Raw genomic sequence first — 21,210 nt, 5'->3', positions numbered from 1 at the left:
CCCCTGTCATTTCCTGTAAATCAGCAACTCGAAATCACCGCTGCCCCGGCGGCGCCCCCGTAGTCATGAACCTCAAGATCTCATTCAACGGCACGACCGGCCCCGTCGGTTTCTGATGCGTCGCAGCTGCAATATCAAACTCCAAGCCACTCCCGGCGCCTGACTTCCTCCTAACACCGACCACCTCCATCTCATCCTCGACCTCGTCTTCATCTTCCTCATCGGACCTCCCGGGCTCCTCATCCTCCAACTGGCGCTTCAACCCGGTCACCACATTCTGCACGCCCAGATGCCTCTCCTCCAGCGTGAAATTCCCACCCCAATTCCGCTCCCTCGCCTCTTGGTTCGCCTCCACGGGCGCCCAGCGCCACAGCTCCGCCAACTGCGACTCGCTCAGCCCCGCAGTGTCCTGCAGCGCCGAGTCGCCCGCCTTGCGACCGCGCGCGACCCAATCTTCAACGCGGGGATCGAGTTTTGTGCGGAGGAGTTGCTCGAGCGTGTTAGCTTGGGTACGGCCCGGGTAGGAGGGGCCTGGGTAGGCGACGAGAGAACCCAGGAGGGCGTTGTTCTCGGAGAGGTGTTCGGAGACGCTGAGGAGGTTGTTGGAGATGATGCTGGCTTGGGATTGGAGGGAGGACCTATATTGGAAATCGGTTAGTATTGCGGTAGGAATTGCGGGTTGTAAGGAGCTCTAGTCCCAGAAGAGGGGGAAGTACCAGGGTGGAAGCGGGTCGCTCTGATTGAGACTGGTGATGAGGGAGGCTAGGGAGCGCGTGAGTTGTGCCAGCCGTTGGCGGGATTGTTCGAGGGTTTTGATCTGGTCCGGGGTTGGAGCGGACATGGTGGGTGGGGTTGAAGATGAGCGTTATACAGAAATAGGAGTGGTGAAGGGGGGAGAAGGTAGAGGGAAGAAGATGAAGCGGAGAGGGAGCGGAATTGGAGATGAGACACAAAGACAAGCATAACTGTGCACGTCCCAAAGAGGTATAGTCTCTATATGTACTACACGTCTACTCTCTTCGCTCCAGCTCTACAGATTGTCACTCCTCACTTCTTCATACAAGGCGTTCAACTTTGGCATTCTCTTGACCAACCTTGCTTTAAATCTCTCAATCTCCACAAAATTCATTATTTGTTCGAAGTAGCACCGCATCCCTTCCTAGGTAGGTACACTCTGCTCACCTGATATATATCTATGAGTCTAATGCTTTGAGTAAACGCCGATGATACCTGATAGAGATTGCAAGGGGTAGCTGATGTTTCTTCTGATACGAGCACTACATAAGTTTTCCAGAGACAGCCATGGAACGGCTTTCACATAAAGTGTTTTTTTGCACTACAAGACATACAACCTTGCCTTTACGACGCATCGTTTCTCCTAAGCCCAGTTCCCTATTCCCTTTTCAGCGCAGGGGAATGGTTTCAGTTTCGACGTCTCAACCACGCGCTTTTCCAACCACGGGATTTGAAATCTTAGACTCCTCTAGAGCCCTCGAAGAAGAGACTCTCCCCGATTATTTGAAAGAACGCTACTACCCTGTGCGCATTGGCGAAGTTTTAGTCTGAGTTAACCAAGGAGAAGTAATGGACGCTACTGAACTTTGAAAGTCCATGTTCGGAGCAGACGACAGCTCCCAGAGGTAGAGGTCTCGAAACACTTGCAGGCTATTCATGATGTTCATGCTGGTGAAAAGTACGTCCGGCTGATTCTTGACTCATTTGAGATTTCTGGACCATGCGGCGTGCATACATGTCTCCTGTATGCGCCTGCTGGTATCGACATCCGCGATTTTATGCACTGTCTCGAGGGGGATGCTCTACCGGAAAACCTGCTCCGACCTGCTCTCCGGATTGTCCTTGTTGCGCTGGTCTACCTCCACCAAGCCAAAGTAATTCATACCGGTAAGAGGAAACCTGAACATTGAAGACTACGCGTCCCTTCTGACTCGTTCTAGATATCCAGCCGCGTAATGTCCTTCTTAGCATTGATGACGAGTCCATTCTTCCTGAAATGGAAGAGGATGAGGTCTCCAACCCTGCTCCACGAAAGCAGCTTGGTGATCGTACCATTTATGCTACTCGTGCAATGCCGCTGACAAGCGGCGAGCCGGTCGTCGCCGACCTTGGGGAGGCGCGGATCGCTGAAGGGAAACAGACTGGCCTCATCATGCCAAGTGCTTACCGGGCGCCAGAAGTTATGTTAGACATGCCGTGGGACAACAAGGTCGACATATGGGCTGTGGGTCAAATGGTATGACTCTCCGCTTGGTGGTATGGCATCTTCTAACCTTTGACTTCATAGGCATGGACATTGTTCGAGCAGGGACATCTTTTCAAGACTCAAACTCTGGAAAATGATACCCAACACGCCCAGAGATTTGCCGAAATGATTTCCCTTCTGGGACCACCACCGGTTGAGTTCCTGAGACGAAGCGAAGAAAGTCTGAAATTCTGGGACGAGAATGGTACGTGCACTCGGATAAGTTCTGGGGGCTTTATTAGGCAGCTCTTAATATGCTACAGGTGATTGGCGAGGCTCCGTAGGTGTCCTAGAGCAATCTCTGGAGAGTCGTGAATCGAGACTCGAGGGCAGTAACAGGATCCTTTTCCTCAACTTCCTACGCAAGGCTCTCTGCTGGCTGCCCGAAGAAAGGCCGACTGCGGAGGAGCTCTTGTTCGACGAGTGGCTGAGAGGTGACGATTATTGAATACATAACTTGATAATGGACATAAAGTAGAAAACACTTGACTCAATGAGTGGAAAGCTATCAGGTGTGCCCTCTACATGGATTGTTGCAAGAGAAAGTAGTGTGCTGTTTCTGATTCCCCTACCTTACGCTTCTCGATTCCACAAACTGTAACTGCCCTGTCCGGTTCAATGCAAGCTCACCACCGTTTTGTCCCTTTAAATAACCCCAAACATCTTCCACTACATGACTAGGTTACCAGTCCGCAGTAGCCGTCGGGGTAGATGCCACCAAAGCCGACACAGGTACCGCCGAAGCAGGCTGGGGAACGCTCGCCTCCGCCACGCCTGTCGGCCGTGACTCCATCGAACCAGCCACCAGCGGAACCAAACTAACCGGAGGAATATACCACAAGCGATCACACTCGGTCCACCGCGGATCAATCTGGGTCATCACGCCTTCCGGGATGCCCATCCACGGACGATAGTCGCTGCGGACCATGTCACAGGCCCTTCCGCCGAGAGAGCACTGCGCGCCGCCACGGTACTGATCCCAGGGAATCAGAGGCAGGGTGTAGTTTCCGACCTCGTGGGGTTGGAACTCAGCGAAATTGAACGGATACGGCGTGCCGGTGATCGGGTACTTTGCGTTACGGTGGCCACGATAGGATGTTAGGGCATCCGGGTGGATGGATATGATCACATCTTCGTGGTCCGCGCCGCAGGAGCCACCCGGGTGCGCGCGCTTGTTACTCCGCGCGTAGATGCTGGTGAAGGAGGCGTAGATACTGGGTGAGATGAAGGTGTGGCTGTCGACGATGGCAGTGTTGGGCCCGTCGCCGGTTGGCGTGGCAGGGACGGTGCTTCCGTTCTGCAGACAGAGGTCGCCGCTGACGGTAGACACGGGCCAGTAGAAGAGAGTGGCCGTGCCAGGCAGATAATGGCAGTTGGTGCAGGGGTCTTGCTCGGTGTAGTTGCGCTTGGTGGTTGGACAGGCGGTCGGTCGGATCGGGCGGTTCGTGTCGCCTGGTATCTCCGTTGTCATCGAGTCTAGGTAGGAATTGTACCGGCTGGTGTAGGTCTCCCAGATGGGGATGCAGTCCTGGGAATTGAGCTGACAGTCCGGGGAAGGAGAGGGAGACCGATAGATCGGGGTGGTGTCGGTGCTGGTCAAAATGGCCGTGCTGCAGGGCCCTGTGCCCGGCCAGTAACTGGTGGAATACTCCAGAGGACCCAGAGCACGGGCGATGCCATCGCACAATGTGGTGACAGGGCCGGTATGCGGATCGCCTGGTCCCTCCGGCCAGACATCTGTGTTGCACGCGCCGGTGCTACTGGGATAGGTCTCGGTGATGGTAGATGTAGAGGTTGCTCCCATAGAGGACAGGCCACTTGCTCGGCCGATATACTCGACCCATTGGGCGTTGCAGAGCACGGCAGATGCACCGGGACCGGTTGTTGGGCCATAGAAGCAGTCGGTTGAGGTTGGCCAGAAGATCGTGGTGTTACATGTGCTTAACCACTGTCTACTCACAGACGAGGTGCATGTAGGCGATGGTTTGGTGAGAGGCACACTTGTGCTGGCATGCTGAAGTTGCAAACCTGTATGGAGTTGGTTTATATCTACTATGGGGATTAGACCGAAAACATACCAGAGACCGCAGAAATCCCAGATAGCAGGAGAAAGGCTGCTTCACACAGCATTTTGAACGGTCGAGTCATCAATCAGAAGCGAGTCCAATGCACAGAGACGGACCGCAGCACGGAAGGAGTACAACAGGGAACCCAGTATTATAGCTCTAGCCGCCGTCTAAGACTTTACCAAAGTACTGCATGGATCATACCAGGATTCGATGCAGTGAGACTGCAATGCAGGTGCTAAATGTAAGACATAATCCGTGGCTGGCGGGGACTCTGGATGGGAAGTAATAGCCGACGAGATGGCATGTTCTGGATCATCTTATTGCCTACAGAATAGACCAAACCTGATGAAACCAGACCAATGATAATGCGAAAGATCAGTGCTCGCACCGTAGCAATGGCAGAGTTACATAGTCACAGCTGAGCTGAACACTCATGTTTCATGGACAGATCGCGTATCATGGTATACCCAGATATTGGGCTCAACATAGGCGCAGACTCCTTCCTTCACATAGACCCTTAGCGGCACTAGACCTTTAAGAAACGTTACTTCCAGATACACCCGGTTGGTTTCAGGTTCTATCTACAGTTCCGTCAATCGTTTCTCTTGTACACGCTGCTGGATATCAATGCCGGCCCATTTCTGCCATTCTGCAACGCTCCCATACACGGCCATACTCTGTGGTGCGACCTTGGCGATAGTTCCTCCCAGCATAATGTGCTTTCACAGCCACGGATCGAAAGGAAGGCCATACTTCGAATCTTTGTCTATGGCAAGAGGGCTACCTCCTAGTCTGAATGGCGTGTCTCCCGGAAAGCTAGACGACGTTGTACCATAGCTCCACGTCAGGTAATCCGTCAACTTTGTCGCAGGGAATTCCGATTTCCTGGTCGGTCGCAAGGGAACCTCAGATCGGATTTGTCTCCCAGCAGCTGAAAGACAGCGGACTATTCGTCTTCGTCGAAAAGTTCAGGTACCAAGACATCGAGGAGTACGAACGACGTGAGCTGCAAAAGGATTACGGCTTCAAGGCGCGCTACTTCAGCCGCGAGGACGTGATAGCAAAGGGGAAAACAGTCCTCACATCCATGAACCTGAATGAAGTGACACTGGACGAGATGGCCACCGCTCTCCGGCCGTACTTCCGTCACTGCTATATTACATGGAAAAGCGGCAATTATTACAGGCTTGTTGCGAGCAACAGTCTGGTTAAAACCGGCCACTTCATCGCTAGTCAAGGTGAACCGGCTATTCCAGATGAGTACGTGTATGAAGCACTGCCTCCATTGCTTTTCAGTGACGCCGTGGAGAGAGGCCCGAAAAAGGCTCTGTGAGCAAAGATATGAAATGGAGCTCTTTTAACAAGAGCATGGATCACTGTCAGTAGTTCTGGCGTCGAGGTATTACGGTGACTTTAAATCATATTCGCCTCTTTCGATTGCCTGTTATTAAAGGCTTCGGAAGACAGGGATATACAAAACCGAGGCTCGTTAACCCAAGATGCCTCTGTCCCACCGTAGATATAACATCATTAGAGTCTCTCTTCGGGGATTATTCACAGCTGCCGTACGGGCTTGTAGCGGAACTGAGACATCCTAGGTAGTAGTTTGTATCATGCAAATAAATCTCACGGAAAACTTATGATCTGTTGTCGCCTTTAGCTCTTCGTATCGTATTTAACTATAACTGCTCGAAGTGACCCACAGCGATCAGCTATGAACATAATATACGGAGAAAGTCGCCAAAGCCTTCTTGTGCACGCCATGACTGGCCCCTTCCCCTCTGAAAAACTAGTAAATCCGCTCATCCTTAGCTGGATAAAAGGTCACCTCAGCCGACAGATCATGTCCCTCTTGCTGATCAAAAGAAACCCCGACCCATTTGAGATGATCAGTGCCCTTGATAAATCCCGTGCCATAATCCTCGCCCGAAAGTTTCCCTCCGCTGTAGTATTCCGGGTGTATCTTCACAGCCGTGTCGCCATCCTGCAACTTCACCTGCGCATCACACCAAGGTTTGTAATTGTGGATGCCCAGAACAACGGTGAAGTTCTCGCCGGAGGAGGATTTGAAGCGAAGCATTCCGGAGGTGCCGCTGCCTCCCATGTGCAACACATGCTGGCCGTCCTGCTCGGTCCAGGTGCCGCCGTTGGCATAGTACCAGCAGGTCTTTTCGACGACCGTGAGGGTGTCGGGGGTGCCGTTGGTGACGCGGACACGGATCGTGTAGGACATTTTGACGCTGGGAGTGTTAGCATATTCTTGAGGACTGCATTTTGTGTGGGATAAATACATTGGAAATGGTGATGCGGCCAACACGCGCGAAAGGGTCAGAGAGGTTGTTGTTGCTCGAACTAGGTAAAAGGTTTTGCTTGCTCAGCTTGTAGAGAGGTATGGGATCAAGATATGTAGTCAACAGGAGATTCCAAGGACTATATAACATCCAATCCATGGTACTCAGGTCTATGCCAACTAATACCCCTCCTCAGCTGCTGCTGATATAAATGACACTGTTTGCTATCCATGGTCATTTACGCAAGCCACTGCAAGCCCTCGTCAATGTTTGGGTTGCAAGAGGTTGGGCGCCGAGCTGACAGATGTATTACCTACTCCTATAAAATGGCGAACAATAGGAGAGCGAAGTTAAACATGACCACTGCCATGCGCCGAGACCTCAGTATGTTGCAGAGAACGGACGATGCGGAGCTGAGCCACTCGCTATAGTACATGATCTCAGCCTATCGTATAACATCCAAGACGGAGTCACCGACCTTGCTAGTGCGAACCCCGGCCATGGCGCTGCTGAGACGGGGCGCTTAAACCCTACGACTGTGTCTGTAAGGCATAATAGCCGATTCGCAGGAAACGTTACTATACGTAGTAGTGCAGCACTACCGTTCAGCCTTTCAGCTGCCAGCATAGGTTCAACTGCCCCCTCTCCGAATTGAATCATCGCTGAGCCACGGATCTTGGATTAGTTCTTTGGCAGTTTTCCTACTTTCCGGAAGCCACTGGAGCATTTTCTGGGCAAATGACAGAAAGTGAACTTTCTGCTCACCCTCAAGCGAGTTGACGGTATCCTCCATCTTAAGATTATGTGGGATTAGATCTTTGTGCAAGAACTCCCCTGTTTTAGGAGGGATTAGCACCTAGCGGCGCAAAAGGAAGATACGCAAAGGCTTACCGTTATCGTCAAAGAAGGGCCCCCCAAACCAGTCTGACGCGGTTGTACAAAGCTTTCCTTCAGCATTCTGGGTAGCAGGAGCCCAGCTCCATTTTGTTCCCTCTCTTTCACGAATAACAAGCTCTTTCGGGGGTGGGCCAAGCAATGCAATCATCTCCGCGAGATGGGCCGCAGCATTGTAATTACCTTTGTCATCAAGAGCCCTAGAGAATAAATCCCGACTCTCAAGCAAGTTCCACATCTAGAACAGGTCAGCTAATGGAAAGTAGCGCGACACAATCCAGGACTCACAAGGAGCCCAAGATTCCAAATATCGGCACTGTACGTCCAACCAGCACCTAGTATGACCTCAGGAGCCCAGTAGTCATCAGGCTGGATTGGATGTCTATTTAGTACTGACGAATCCTTTTGATGGTGGGCTAGCCCAAAGTCCGTGATTTTGGGCAGAATATAATAAGATCTGGGAGGACCAAAGTCGTTGTGTGAGAGATAGACAGTATGTTCATTTTTGACCTTTCGAGGCATCGGGTTGGATGGCTGCGCGCACGCAAAATCGTGCAAGACCGAAGGATCCTCGAATCCCACCAGAATATTATCTACCTTGAGATCTGGAGAAGGTGTAAGCGTACATAGTACAGTATCCTGGTAAGTGGAGAACTTGCCTGTATGTATAATATTACATTCAGAGTGTAAGTAATCCAAGCCCTTCAGGAGGAGTTTCATGTAACCCTTCAGGAGACCCAGAGAAAGCCTCTGATTCAGACACCGATTTTGAAACAGCCACAGTGGCTCTCTCATAGGCTCATAGCCCAGGCACATATGCACACCATTCGGGTTACTCTCTTCGAACTGCTCGACAAAGGTTCGGACATAATTGCGACCATCGTGAGAGACATTTGCGTGAGCAATGTGATCTTCAGTGCGAGCCTCATGCGAGGCTACATGAGAATCCTGGAGATCACAATTCCCAACTTTCAAGGTCAGGTAGCGCTCGGATTGACATCGCCAGCTACCACATTTACCATCAACAAAAACTCACAATCATCTAGTTAAATTGCGACTTCTTACCGCCGAATGTCTCAAACAAGCCATGCAGTGGAGCAGCTTCCCCAGCCAAGTTTGGCCAGTGCTTCAAATCGTTGGTTGAAGACATAGCCAGGCTCCACTGGAAAGTAGGATCTTGCATTATAGCCAGGTACCGTCTCTTCTTCGACAGGCGCATCTGGAGGGAGCTGAGTCCCCACACCGTGGAAAGCCGTTCGATGCTTGCGAGCAAACGGAAGTTTGGAAACAAGTGACTGCAATGAACGCTTAGCCATTGTCAAATGGCCCTAATAGTCGAAGAAAAAAAGAATTATGAAGCAAGGGGGGAGAGACGAAAAGGTGTTTGAGCGTCGGAACATGTGTTCATCCGCTCTATCCAGCCCCCTTTATCTTGCAGCTCCAGCTGAACGACCCTCCTGTAATCTCAATTCCAGAACATATTATTCCCTAGTTATGTTGGTAATTGCCAGGTTCGGAATTAGTACGGAGGTGTGTACCAAAAGTTATCAGAATGCCGCTAGTAATATTGTTGGCCAAGCGGAAAGCGTTTGTAAAAAGTAATTTATATATGTGATATCTCATATAAAGACACTTTTTCTGGTTATATTAATGTCTATAATTTTACACAATAATCACCTAAAACAACACTATTTGCTACTAAAGTAAACCTTTTTGGTTAAGAGAAGGCTTTAAATAGCTTTATAATATAATTGTCAGGGACCTGACCCTGGGATGTTCATGTGACCCGGTCACATGACCAGCGAACCCCCCAAGGTGGCCGGCGCAGCCGACCACCTTTCCCACCTCGTGCAGATTATTCTTAATTGAAGCACCCCTATACTTTAGGGATTCCAGGCCTCACACTAATAATCTGCACCGCTCCATCGAATACAATACTGAGTTTATTATTATATCGCTTTGCTGAATTGCTGAACCCCTTGTTTTGTTGAATTTGGCCACCGACGGCCACCGCTACGACCCAGCATCTACCTACCGAATTAAACTGACCCTCAAACCACGAACCAATCAGTCGAAATCCCTAGAAATCTTCCGAGACGCTATTCTACGCAGAATAGTAATATTAAAATCTTCGATCGATCCCGAGTGGCCCCTTACACAGCGAGACCCACTGCCAGAATGTCCAGTGTGGGTCGCCCCAGCAGCGCTACTTCCTTCCGCTCCACCGTGAGTGAGGACGAGCGCCAGGATCCTGATACTGCGGTTAAGATGTCTAGAGAGATGGCTAGAAAGCGTCCTACACTGAATAATGATACTACCCCGATTGCTGCTGCTTCAGGCAGCCAGATCGACGATAACCTTAACAAAGGTAAGGCCCCTTTTCGCCCCGTCTTTAGTCACAAAGAAGCGAACGAAAGGGACCCCTTCGGCGCTACTCGCCTCCTATTTAGTACTGGCCAATCGTCCGCAACGATCTCCGCGCCTCCTCCTCCTCCCTCTGCTCAGGACTTCGAGTTATTAAAGATGCGAATTCAAGTCCTGAAGGCAGAGACAAAGACCTACGAAGCCTTACTTAAGTCTGCTGAAAGCGAGGCAAAGCTACATGGTACTAGAGCAGAACGCTATAAGAAGATCGTTCAGCACCTCAACAACCAAAACGTGGCACTGCAAAAGGAAATGAAGCATTTCCAGACCTCTACTCGTCCGGAGCCAGGCCCGGGCCGCTTCGATGAGACCTTGTCCGCTAATATCGATATCGACGAACCTGTCGAGAACGTCGAAAACGTCAGAATTCATACTTACACCCGTGCCGAGCGTCAAGGCACTGCAGACACCGTATGGACTACCGCCGAGACCGCAAACTGGCACCCCCGTGATGAGAAGCCCCGCGAGCCACTTGGCCCCGGGAATGTTGACAACTACCATACTTGGCGCTTCGCTATGGACCAAAAGCTTCGTACCGACTACCCACTGTACCCGGATGAAGTCAGTAAGATTGCATATGCCCAACGCCAGATGACCGGGACCCTTTTCACCACTATGAACAGCTACGCTACTTGCAACCCCGGTATGACGTACGACGAATTCATGAAGGAACTTGAGAACTACTTGGGTATCCATTTACTCGAAGACGACGCACGTAGGAAGCTCGTTCATATTAAGCAAGACCGTAAGGAATCCGTGACCGACTACTACCAACATCTTATCCCTCTCTGGACCCGCGCCGGCACTGCGAATGTCGACCGCGTGCTGAAGCTCCGTCATACCGTGTTGCCGCATATTAGCACGCAGTTAGACACCCAGCGGTTTAGCTCGGTCATGGAACTACTCGACGCTGTCCGGCAGGTAGAGTGCAATTGTAAAGAAATGGACTTCCACTTTCCTTGCGGCCCCCGCTCCCAGAATACCGCTGCCGCGCCAGCCAGCACTGCACCCAGGCGGACTGCAGTCACTACTAGTTCCGAGACTACTGCGCCGGCACGCCCGAACACTACTACCGCTCCGAGCTCCCGTGGCTGCCGGTTCACACCTTCCTCTACTAAGTCTGCTGAATGACAGGGCGAGTGATTCGAACCACAGCGCAACCCTCCAAGGCTGACCCCGGAAGATAGGACCCTGTTAGCTCGCTCAAGCCGCTGCTGGAGCTGCAGAGGCTCTAATCACCGCGCCAGCGATCTTTGTTGCCCTAATTACGCGTTCTATAATGACAAAGGTAAATCGTTGAATAAAATCGCCGCGGACGTCGGAATTGAAGAACTTTCAGATTCGGAAAATGAGTAGTCCCTGATCAAAGTCGTGACCAGGAACCTACTATAGAGGAGGATCATCGTTTCTTATCGTCACTAGCATTAGGGTTAGAGAGCCAACTGAAGCTTGGAAGACATCTCGTAATGTCTGCTAAGATTCATTAACAGCCTCAAACGACTCCAGTCTTGATAGACAATGGAAGTGAAGTTGAAGCTATCGATCCTTTTCTCGTACGCAACCTAAACCTGCCTACTCTAGATCTTACGTCCCCGATTCCGCTGTATCTCGCAGATGGTACTCTTTATTTTACTGTGACTCAAATGGTCCTATTCAACTGCGCTATCGATAGCCATACGGAACAGTTAGCTGCCTACATCGCTCCCCTAGCCCGCTATAAGATAGTGTTAGGAGATAGGTGGCTAGCTAAGCATAACCCTCAGATCGATTTCACAAATCGTATTTTAACTTTTAATGCCCCCCAATGCTTCTCGGAGGGCTGCCTGCCCCGAAACACGCCCTGCACCGCTTACGCTCGCGGATCGAAGGCAATGCCCGGCAAGATTAGCCAGTTAGCTGGCTCCGCTAACATCTCGATCGTTTCAACAAGACATTTTATGTCGTTAGTCGCTCAGCAAGATCATCACAATTATCTAGTTATACCCAGAGACGGCAGAAAGCACCTCTGCGCCTCTACAACCAATGTCGTACGCCCCGAAGACTACGATACTTTTATAGTCAATAAAGAAGCCTATACAATCGAACAGCTAAAGAAGCGTGTTCCCGAGAAATACCACTCGGTCATAAAAGTCTTTATAAAGCACGAGGCAGACACTTTACCACCACACCGGCCAGAGGACCACGACATCCAGCTAATAAAAGGCGCCACGCCACCGTTTGCAAAGAGCTATCGCCCTATGACTGAGCAGGAGTTAGATGTCGTTTGGAAATATATCCAGGAGCAACTCAGAAAGGGATTCATTCGCTCAAGCTCCTCTCAGACTGCTGCACCCCTACTGATCGTGCGAAAGCCGAACGGAGGCCTACGGGTCTGCGTTGATTACCGCGCTCTAAACGAGCTCACGATCAAAAGCCGTTATCCTATTCCGCTGATCAATGAGACTCTAAATCGACTGAAGCGAGCGAAAGTATTTAGCAAGATCGACGTGATTCACGCATTTAACCAATTATGTATAAAGGAGGGCCAAGAGTGGCTAACCGCGTTTAATACTCGATATGGCCAGTTCGAGTACTTAGTGATGCCATTCGGCCTTTGCAACGCACCTGCATCATTTCAAAGCTACATAAATAACTCACTTCTCGAATATCTGGATATCTTTTATACCGCGTATCTAGACGATGTCTTGATTTATAATAACAGCGAAAAAGAACATATTGAACATGTTCTGAAGGTTTTACGACGCTTGCGAGATCGTGAATTACAAATAGATATTGATAAATGCGAGTTTGACACGCAGGAAGTCAAGTATTTAGGCCTTATTGTTACTACGAATGAGATTTGCATGGATCCAGAGAAAGTGGCTGCTATTCGAGATTGGCAGACACCTAATTCAGTCAAAGATGTTCTCTCTTTCGTGAATTTCGCTGGTTTCTACCATCGTTTTATTAAAGACTTCTCTCACCGTACCCGGCCGCTTACCGACTTGACAAAAGATAGTGAGACCTACGAGACTCGTACTGGGGCCCGCCGCGTACGTTACCCAACGTTCGTATGGACCCTCGAATGTGATAAGGCCTTCAACGACCTTAAAAACGCCTTCCAGACCGCTCCGATCCTCGCCCATTTCGACCCTGAACTGGAGACATGACTCGAGACAGACTCCTCGGATTATTTGACCATAGGCATCGTCTCGCAAGTACACAAAGGCGTACTACGACCTGTTGCCTTTTTTTCGAAGAAAATGAGCCCCGCAGAGACGAATTATATGATTTATGATAAGGAATTACTCGCTATTATCCGCTCCTTCAAGATTTGACGACCCAAATTAGCCAGTGTGACCTCAAGCAACCCAGTAAAGATATATACGGACCATCGAAACCTGCAGCATTTTATGACTACAAAGCAACTAAATCGCCGGCAAGCTCGTTGGGCCGAATTCCTTTCCGAATTCAACTTTAAGATTATGTACCGACCTGACAAGCAAGGCAAGAAACTTGATATCCTCACCCGCCGTTCCCAGGACCTCCCGCAGGGCGCAGACGACACGCGCGAGAAAGAACATTTTCAAATGTTACTCTCAACGCAGCATCTAGATGAAGCGGTTCAAAAGGATCTACGTGTAGTCAGTACACGCAGGCGCCGCTTCTATACCCCTATCAAGCCCAATACCGCCCCTCTGAGAGAAGGGCAGGATGCATCATCGCAATCGCAATCCGGTAGTATCCCGGATACTCAACTACCACTAACTGCGAGCGACCCCAGCAGCACTACGATCTCCGCGTTGAGCGATCCCTCGGACCGTCAAGACCAGCCAAACAATCAACTGGACGGTCAACTAAACGACCCTTTCGAAGTGGGTACATTAGAGTCACCTATCCTGCAACAATCAGATATATTTGCAACCATCGAGGCGGATGAGGTTCCGTTGGAGACCCTTATCGATGAGGCCTACGAGAACGATAGAGTAGCCCAAGAAATCATGAAGACGAAACGCGAAGGTAGGCGCAAGCCACTGAGAATTGCCCTTGAGCAAAGCGTTAGGATTTCGATGGGCGAGATCGATATTCAGGAGCATCGTATATGGATCGGAGATCGCTTATTTATCCCTGAGCACCACGCACTGCGTCATCGTATCCTTCAGATGCTGCACCAACACCGACTATCAGGCCACCCAGGGCCCAAAGGCATGTTTCGAGCCGCTATTCGCAACTACTTCTGACCACGCATGAAGCAAGATATTAACCGATACACGGATTTCTGCGCCACGTGTAAGCGAGCAAAGGCACGCAGTGTTCAAACGCAGGGTTTACTAAAGCCACTTCCTATACCGCGTCGTAAATGGCTCGACATCTCTATGGACATGGCGGAAGACCTACCTAAATGCAATTGTCGAGGACGCGAATTTCGCCACGTACTGGTAGTAGTCAATCGTCTAACTAAAGCTAAGGTTTTTGAGCCACTTGCTACGAAGTCGGTTGACGAGCTCACGGAGGTAATGCACCATCGCATTTTCTGCGAATATGAACTTCTTCGATCGATCGTTTCGGACCGCGATAGCGCATTCGCTAGTTATTTCTGGAAGCGATACTGCGCACAATATAGCGTTAAATGTAAATTATCGACTGCCCACCATCCCGAGATCAACGGGCAATCCGAGGCCGCGATAAAGGGATTGAAGAACTATCTACGAGTTTATGTTAACTTTGCACAAGACGACTAAGCTGACTATCTACCTGACGCGCAATTCACAGCGAATGACCACGTCTCCGAGACCATCGGGATGACCGTGTTCTTTGTTAATTACGAATTTCACTCTCGTACCGGCACAGAGTCACCGGGCTTGCTCGATGACCCTACGCACTCCGAAATGGAAGCAGCCAATCGAATTGTCCGGCGTATCAAAGCAATCAATGAGTTCCTGCGTAACGAGATCGTATGGGCCCAAGAAGCCTACGCGCGCTATGCAGACGCCTACCGCCAGCCCCATTCTGCCTACCGAGTTGGAGACCGCGTCTTTGTAGATGCTAGGTACTTCCGTCTCCAGCGAGAGAGTGATTCGCTATCCCCTAAGGCCCTCGGGCCGTGGTCTATCACGCGGAATATCGATAATAAGGCATACGAGCTGCAGCTATCAGATTATATGCTTTCTGCCGGGATTACATCCGTTTTTCATCCCTCCCTGCTTCGCCTTGCCCCTACCCCGGACGACGCTTATCTCAGTCAACACGAGAATCCTCAGGAACCTGTCATGATCATGGACGTGGATACTATGGAGGAACACCCGGAATGGGTCGTCCGGGAGGTCGTTGACTTCCGGCTGACACGACAAGACCCGCAGTATAAAGCGCTTTTCGAAGACCCGTGAGAAGACTGGAATTCGAATCCGCCGTGGCAGCGCTGGCAGGACTTTAAGAACTCCGCGGATCTGATATTGCAATATCACGCCCGGCACCCGGAGAAGCCGCCGCCGCCTACCTACTTTACGGACCCTCCGGGCGGCCCTAACGTCGCTGTACTCGTTAATTCGACACCGGCCGTGTGATTGGCTCCTCTTTTCATGTGTTTTTTATGCGTTGTTTTATCGATTTTTTGTGTATTTAGTTTTGTTACATGGCTCGTGGGACCTCGTCCGCTTGTTTAAGGGGGGGGTAGTGTCAGGGACCTGACCCTGGGATGTTCATGTGACCCGGTCACATGACCAGCGAACCCCCCAAGGTGGCCGGCGCAGCCGACCACCTTTCCCACCTCGTGCAGATTATTCTTAATTGAAGCACCCCTATACTTTAGGGATTCCAGGCCTCACAATAATTAAATGACCAACTAGGCATAGAACAATATGATATATCAATTAAATATAATGCTACTTTACAAGATCTTTCTGCTTGGCTGTCAATATTACTAGTGGCATTCTGATAACTTTTGGTACACACCTCCGTACTCTTGAAGATAACTCCTAGTAGGCAACAGAATGTACACGGATATAAAAAGACAATAGCCGAAAATAGATCTATAATATTATCTCTACTCAAACCCAAGTTGTACTCTTACTATTAAATGATCTAATAGATAATCACTAGGGAGGCTTTGTTCTTATTCTGATTACTCTCTTACTCTATGTGCATGTACAAGCATTTTGGGCTGCATATACACGCGGCCTTTTACATATGATCCACCAGAGAACCTTGCTGTAAATGAAAAATATCATGGAATACGATTGTCAGAATATAAAACAGAGATAACCTACATTAATCAAGTTTATATCTCAAATGTCACTACCAACTGCATTTCATGGTAATATAGAAGGGGACCGGCAGTACATACAAACTCCGCCCGATTGGGATTTGCCCTAAGCCCGTCCAAACAGTATACGACCAGTTATTGACCCAGTATCTCCTTCGCATTTGATATGTTACCCGCGTTTCACCCAGACCTTGAGCTGCAGTCATCTCTGGATGTGAAATTGCACGCCCTGCACATCCATCCTCATCGATCAAGTGCCATCCGAACCACTGCTACAACCTCCATCCCAAGTCATACTAAGCCCATCCATCATCCCCCCTCCAAGCCAAGTTAAACTCCCCCTCATCATCCTCTCTCCACGCCATCTCCACCAAAGGCTGCCCCTCTGCCCAATTCACCACATGCTGCGCCGCTTCGCTCGCCCTCTCCCGAACCCTATACGGCAGTACTTGACCCCTATGATTCAGCGCCAACAGCAGCACCCAACCCTCCTCGCAGGCCTTCCGATCCGCCACCAGCACCATAGCCACCTGCGACGTCCGACTCTCGTTCTCCTCTTCCTCGCGCTCCTCTCCGCTGAAATGCCGCCAGCCACCATCCGAACACCCCTCGAACAGCTCGGGACAATGCATCATCGCCGCAACCAGATACCCCGGGATCGACCATGGTGTTCCGAGCGCAGTTCCCGCCTCAATATCCGGTCCGTTTGAGACCTGTGCCAGTTCGTCTCGCTCGTCGTAGATGAATTCAGGGGTCATGCATGCCTCTAGCCCGGTGACGCGCTCCCTGAGTCGTTGGTACGCGGCGTCTGCGGCCTCCTGGCTCGACTGGTCTGGGCCACCGAACCACGTCCGGATCCACAGGGCGGTGGCTAGGATGGTGCTGATGGAGCGGTCGGTCTCTGTGAGCAAGGTTTGTGGGATATCTGGTGGATAGGACTCGTCGGGGGGTAGTGGGCCTTCGAAGGCGGAGAGGGCGTATTCCTAGATTCGATGTGAGATAATGTAGATGATAGACGGGTCTGAGAACAAGGACACAAGGCGAGAAGGAGAGATAGATAGGTAGGTAGATGGAATTAATCTCAGATTGAACATGATAGGGTACATTTCGCCCGTATTTCCCCATCGATATCCATTTTTCAACTAAGGCTCTTTTCTGCTCGTGTTTGGAGAGCGGGGATGCTGGGTCCCAATTTCCCTGGTGCGAGGTATTAGCTTGGGTAGCACTTGTTGTATTGATATCCAAGATGTACCAGGATGAGATGGTCAAATGGCAGCTCCCCAAAGGCTGGGAGGTCGAGACCTTCTCTCATTGTTAGCGGTGTTGTTTCTGTTCTTGACTAGAGAATAGCAGGATCAGAGAGTGAGAATATGTACTCCGTATAGGTAGGCAAAAACATCCTTAGTAGATAGGCAGCAACTAGGTTGCGAGTCATCTTTTAGTTCATTTAGTTAACTAGCTTATGCCTGTCGTGCTTATGAGTCTCAGCACTATTCAACATAACTTGTCGGCACAAATCCTCTGGTGCTTGGCGGTCATTCGTCTACGGAGTATATAGTGCAGAGATCTTATAGCACAAGTTACCTAGAGAGAATTTGTCACAAATCAATACTCAAGCACAGGTACAAAAGTACTGAATCAAAAATGGTATTCCGATCTGAAACGTTGAATCCTTTGGTTTCAAGCATTCGCGTTCACTGCTTGTTTCTGCATGCAGCACCTACAAAATTAGACAATCCTAGGAAGACAAAGACTAGAGAGAAGGAGAAATTAAGGATCTTCGACTGCACTAGCTAAGCTATTCTCTAAATCAGTGAGTATCCCTGTATTCAGCGCATATACTTTGTCAAGCAGACGGGACTGGAATGGCAGCACCTTATGGGATCATATACTCCTTGCGCCCTACGGAGTAGATGCAGCGATCACAATGTCTTAACGTCGAGACCTCGTCCTAAGGGGCACATCAGTCATGCTTAATTTCATGTGCAATTCATAATCATGGATCGAGGAATACCGCCATCACAAATTGGCTCAATTAGTTGAAGATCATCGCCGTTGAGGCAATGCCCAAGGGCTTAATATACCCAAGTGGGCCGTGAAGAAAAAACTAAGAATCCTTCCAAACTCTGTCCCTGAACAATGGTCTTCACCTTCAAATTATTTGTGTAACTGAGTCGGTGAAATATCGCCTGAAAATGAACAGAAAGTCAAGATAAGAAGAATTGAAGGTGTAAAAGAAAGGTGTGTATGTTGAGTACTGACCGATCCGATCGTGAAGACATCCAGCACGAGCCACCCACGATCTTCGATCTCCATCACGATAGTCCGTAGCTGTCAATCACACAAACACCTGTCTTATCTTGACACCACTCTCCCCCTTTAGCTACTAGCTATCCATTTTATACACACCAAAACCCACCCCGACAATCCCACAAACCGCCGAGGTTCAGCCGTGCCGCAAATGTTTCAAATAACCCTATGAGCCCTACCCATCCCGGGTCACATTGACGATGATCAGAAGGAATAATGGATCCTCGGAACCACGGAAGCAAATACTATCAAATCCAAGTCCGACGGATATGGCCCAAGCTCAGCTCAAGTCCGAAATATCTGAGCCGGTTATATATGCCCGAGCTCTCGCCATGACTCCTGACTGATTGACTCCGAGTTCAGATGGACTCAGCGTCATGAATAATGGCACCGATTCAGATACGGCTGCTCTGCCTGCGCCGGAAGGCGATGTGGCGGATTTTGAACATCCCTATCGCTACTTACATACCGCTAATAAGGTAGTGGTAATCGTTGGCTTGGTGTTGAGCACGCTGTGTATGTTGGTGCGAAGCTATGCGCGATTCGTGGTGCTGAGGAAGATGTTGTTGGATGATGGTACTGTATAGCATTCTCCTGGGCAATGAACCTAGCTAATTGTGGTTTGAAATAGTGGTTCTTGCTATCTCGTGGGTATGTAAGTTAAAAACACAAACCCTGTGATAAATAGCTGACAAGTCTGACGCGACCTAGGTGTTCGCCGTGGCTACTCAGGCTTTACTACTATGTAGGTTCCTTTTCTTCTACTTCGCTCATACCAACCGGACTAATCTCGAATAGACGGGTATAGCGAAGCAGGCATAGGGGTCCACGAATGGGATCTCCACGAAAGCGAACACATCAAGTCGATGCAGGTCCTAGTAGCAGGTGCACTCCTCTACGCACCAGCCATGGGCCTGTCCAAGCTCGCCGTCATCGCGCTATACTATCGCTTCTCGGAACTGCGAAGCACATGGAAAGCCACGATTATCGGAATGGCCATCTTCGTGACATCGTACCTGCTGGTCATCGAGTTTCTGTTTCTTTTCGGCTGTCGTCCTATCCCCAAGGCCTGGAATGAAGACATTGATGGGGCGTGTGTCAATCGCACAACGATCTTCATGACGGGGGCCGTAGCGAGCGTCATTACGGATATTATCCTGCTCGTGATTCCGCTCCCTGTTGTGTCGAGACTGCAGATGTCTATGAGGAATAAGGCGTGGATTTTCCTGATCCTTTTACTAGGAAGTTTGTATGCTTCTCCCATCCTTACGCATCTCAGATCATATCCAACCAATGCTAATATGCAATGAATCCCTACAGATCAGTCGTAACCAGCGCGCTTCGCATCTCCGCCATAATCCCCCTCTTCCACTCCAAAGACCAAACATATCTCTTCGGAAAAGTGGCACTCTGGATGTTCGTACCCTCCCCCATCCCCAATGCCTTCCCCCATCCAGCCCCAACGTCCCTCTTCCGTTCTAATACCGCCTTCGAATCAACAGCAACGTCGAATGCAACCTCGTGATAATCTGCGCCGCGCTCCCCTCCTTCCGCCAAATCCTCCGAATCCACGAAGTCGGCTCCAGCGGCGGCAAAATCCGACGACCGCATCGCACAGCCAGCACGTATCAACTACGGAATGCGCGCCGCGAACACGGCTTCACGAACCTAAGCACTGATCTTGAGATGGAAGATAGTCATAGTCATCCTGCATCGAGGGATCAGGATAATATGAATGGGTATGTTGAGCCTGTACGGGCGAGAGAGACGCCGAAGCAGTAGGATTTAGGGTTTAGAGTGGAGGGAGGGAGGGGATGTATCTTCTCCTCTCCTCTACTCTTCTATAGGAACGTCGTTCCATGCTCACTGACAACAAATAGAATAGAATAGAATAGAACCCCTCATACATTCATAAACACACACATGATAGCCTATGTACCAAAACCAAAAACAAGGCTGCCTAACTCTCCCTCCCTCCCTCCCTAACCACCTTAACCCTTGAAAAAAAGATCTATACATAGCAACACCACCTCATCCCCGCTCCTCCAGTCCACCAAAATATATGTACGACAGAGGGGACGAGAGAACAGAGAATCTAACAAAAGCAACCTGCAAGTGCCATCTTCACAACCATCTATAAATATCAACCCGTCACTTTCACCCAACCAATCCTGTCCCTTCATCCAAGCAACCCAAGACTCTTGGTAGGCATGGCGCGCACGCTCATTCGTCAACGATTGGGGGGTTGACAGGCCGTGTTTATTTTTAGTGCTTGGCTTTCACCGATTATTCGTTACTTTATGGGTTATTCGTTGGCTTATTGTTACTGCCTGGGCGTTGAGAGGGGGTTATATATTGGGGGGGAGGGATTCGTTTCGGCCGGTTCTTTCTGGGTGGTTTTGCTTCGTGGGTGTAATTGGGGTTTCTTCCTTCTTTCTTTTCTGTTTTTGTTTTGCGATATATACATTTCAACTCATAGGATTGGGTTCATTTGCATATGGACAAGGGGATGTTATCGCTCGCTGGCTCGGTTCGCTCGATCGCTCCTTTCTTCCTCGTTCGTCCCGTTAGGTCAACTTCGACTCCAACTCAACTGCATCTCGACTTCGACCGACAATCAAACAATAACGACGCCAGGCGCTGAAAAGAAATGTTATGAACAACACAAACAGAACATCAAGTCGTCGGACGACCCGAAGCTCAGACAGAAAAGGAGTGGAC

The 21,210-nt window shown here is 50.0% G+C and overlaps 9 protein-coding genes across 9 annotated transcripts; 4 read left to right on the top strand and 5 right to left on the bottom strand.

The window, feature by feature from the left end:
• Positions 1 to 34: 34 nt before the first annotated feature.
• Positions 35 to 841, bottom strand: med8 (RNA polymerase II mediator complex subunit MED8; the record flags this gene model as incomplete). Its single annotated transcript, XM_046087965.1, has 2 exons — positions 35 to 638; positions 717 to 841. 2 exons carry the CDS (start codon positions 839 to 841, stop codon positions 35 to 37), a joined length of 729 nt encoding a protein of 242 aa, XP_045943933.1.
• A 952-nt stretch (positions 842 to 1,793) lies between these two features.
• Positions 1,794 to 2,708, top strand: LDX57_006270 (uncharacterized protein; the record flags this gene model as incomplete). The annotated part of the gene is made up of 4 exons (XM_046087964.1): positions 1,794 to 1,902; positions 1,956 to 2,251; positions 2,303 to 2,465; positions 2,524 to 2,708. The coding sequence occupies 4 exons, from the start codon at positions 1,794 to 1,796 to the stop codon at positions 2,706 to 2,708; spliced, it is 753 nt and encodes a 250-aa protein (XP_045943932.1).
• Positions 2,709 to 2,942: 234 nt separating this feature from the next.
• Positions 2,943 to 4,390, bottom strand: LDX57_006269 (uncharacterized protein; the record flags this gene model as incomplete). The annotated part of the gene is made up of 2 exons (XM_046087963.1): positions 2,943 to 4,288; positions 4,339 to 4,390. The coding sequence occupies 2 exons, from the start codon at positions 4,388 to 4,390 to the stop codon at positions 2,943 to 2,945; spliced, it is 1,398 nt and encodes a 465-aa protein (XP_045943931.1).
• Positions 4,391 to 5,097: 707 nt separating this feature from the next.
• On the top strand, positions 5,098 to 5,662 carry LDX57_006268 (uncharacterized protein; the record flags this gene model as incomplete). The annotated part of the gene is made up of 2 exons (XM_046087962.1): positions 5,098 to 5,157; positions 5,201 to 5,662. 2 exons carry the CDS (start codon positions 5,098 to 5,100, stop codon positions 5,660 to 5,662), a joined length of 522 nt encoding a protein of 173 aa, XP_045943930.1.
• A 456-nt stretch (positions 5,663 to 6,118) lies between these two features.
• Positions 6,119 to 6,562, bottom strand: LDX57_006267 (uncharacterized protein; the record flags this gene model as incomplete). Its single annotated transcript, XM_046087961.1, has 1 exon — positions 6,119 to 6,562. One exon carries the CDS (start codon positions 6,560 to 6,562, stop codon positions 6,119 to 6,121), a length of 444 nt encoding a protein of 147 aa, XP_045943929.1.
• A 914-nt stretch (positions 6,563 to 7,476) lies between these two features.
• On the bottom strand, positions 7,477 to 8,733 carry LDX57_006266 (uncharacterized protein; the record flags this gene model as incomplete). Its single annotated transcript, XM_046087960.1, has 4 exons — positions 7,477 to 7,752; positions 7,803 to 8,119; positions 8,192 to 8,482; positions 8,580 to 8,733. The coding sequence occupies 4 exons, from the start codon at positions 8,731 to 8,733 to the stop codon at positions 7,477 to 7,479; spliced, it is 1,038 nt and encodes a 345-aa protein (XP_045943928.1).
• A 959-nt stretch (positions 8,734 to 9,692) lies between these two features.
• Positions 9,693 to 11,069, top strand: LDX57_006265 (uncharacterized protein; the record flags this gene model as incomplete). Its single annotated transcript, XM_046087959.1, has 1 exon — positions 9,693 to 11,069. One exon carries the CDS (start codon positions 9,693 to 9,695, stop codon positions 11,067 to 11,069), a length of 1,377 nt encoding a protein of 458 aa, XP_045943927.1.
• A 5,406-nt stretch (positions 11,070 to 16,475) lies between these two features.
• Positions 16,476 to 17,491, bottom strand: LDX57_006264 (uncharacterized protein; the record flags this gene model as incomplete). Its single annotated transcript, XM_046087958.1, has 2 exons — positions 16,476 to 17,162; positions 17,432 to 17,491. The coding sequence occupies 2 exons, from the start codon at positions 17,489 to 17,491 to the stop codon at positions 16,476 to 16,478; spliced, it is 747 nt and encodes a 248-aa protein (XP_045943926.1).
• A 1,375-nt stretch (positions 17,492 to 18,866) lies between these two features.
• On the top strand, positions 18,867 to 20,271 carry LDX57_006263 (uncharacterized protein; the record flags this gene model as incomplete). Its single annotated transcript, XM_046087957.1, has 6 exons — positions 18,867 to 19,065; positions 19,121 to 19,140; positions 19,201 to 19,234; positions 19,288 to 19,738; positions 19,810 to 19,905; positions 19,992 to 20,271. The coding sequence occupies 6 exons, from the start codon at positions 18,867 to 18,869 to the stop codon at positions 20,269 to 20,271; spliced, it is 1,080 nt and encodes a 359-aa protein (XP_045943925.1).
• Positions 20,272 to 21,210: the final 939 nt, after the last annotated feature.

Source organism: Aspergillus melleus, assembly GCF_016097325.1.
Source record: "Aspergillus melleus strain CBS 546.65 chromosome Unknown contig3, whole genome shotgun sequence".
Taxonomy (NCBI): Eukaryota; Fungi; Ascomycota; class Eurotiomycetes; order Eurotiales; family Aspergillaceae; genus Aspergillus; species Aspergillus melleus.
This window is presented reverse-complemented; position numbering and strand designations above follow the sequence as displayed.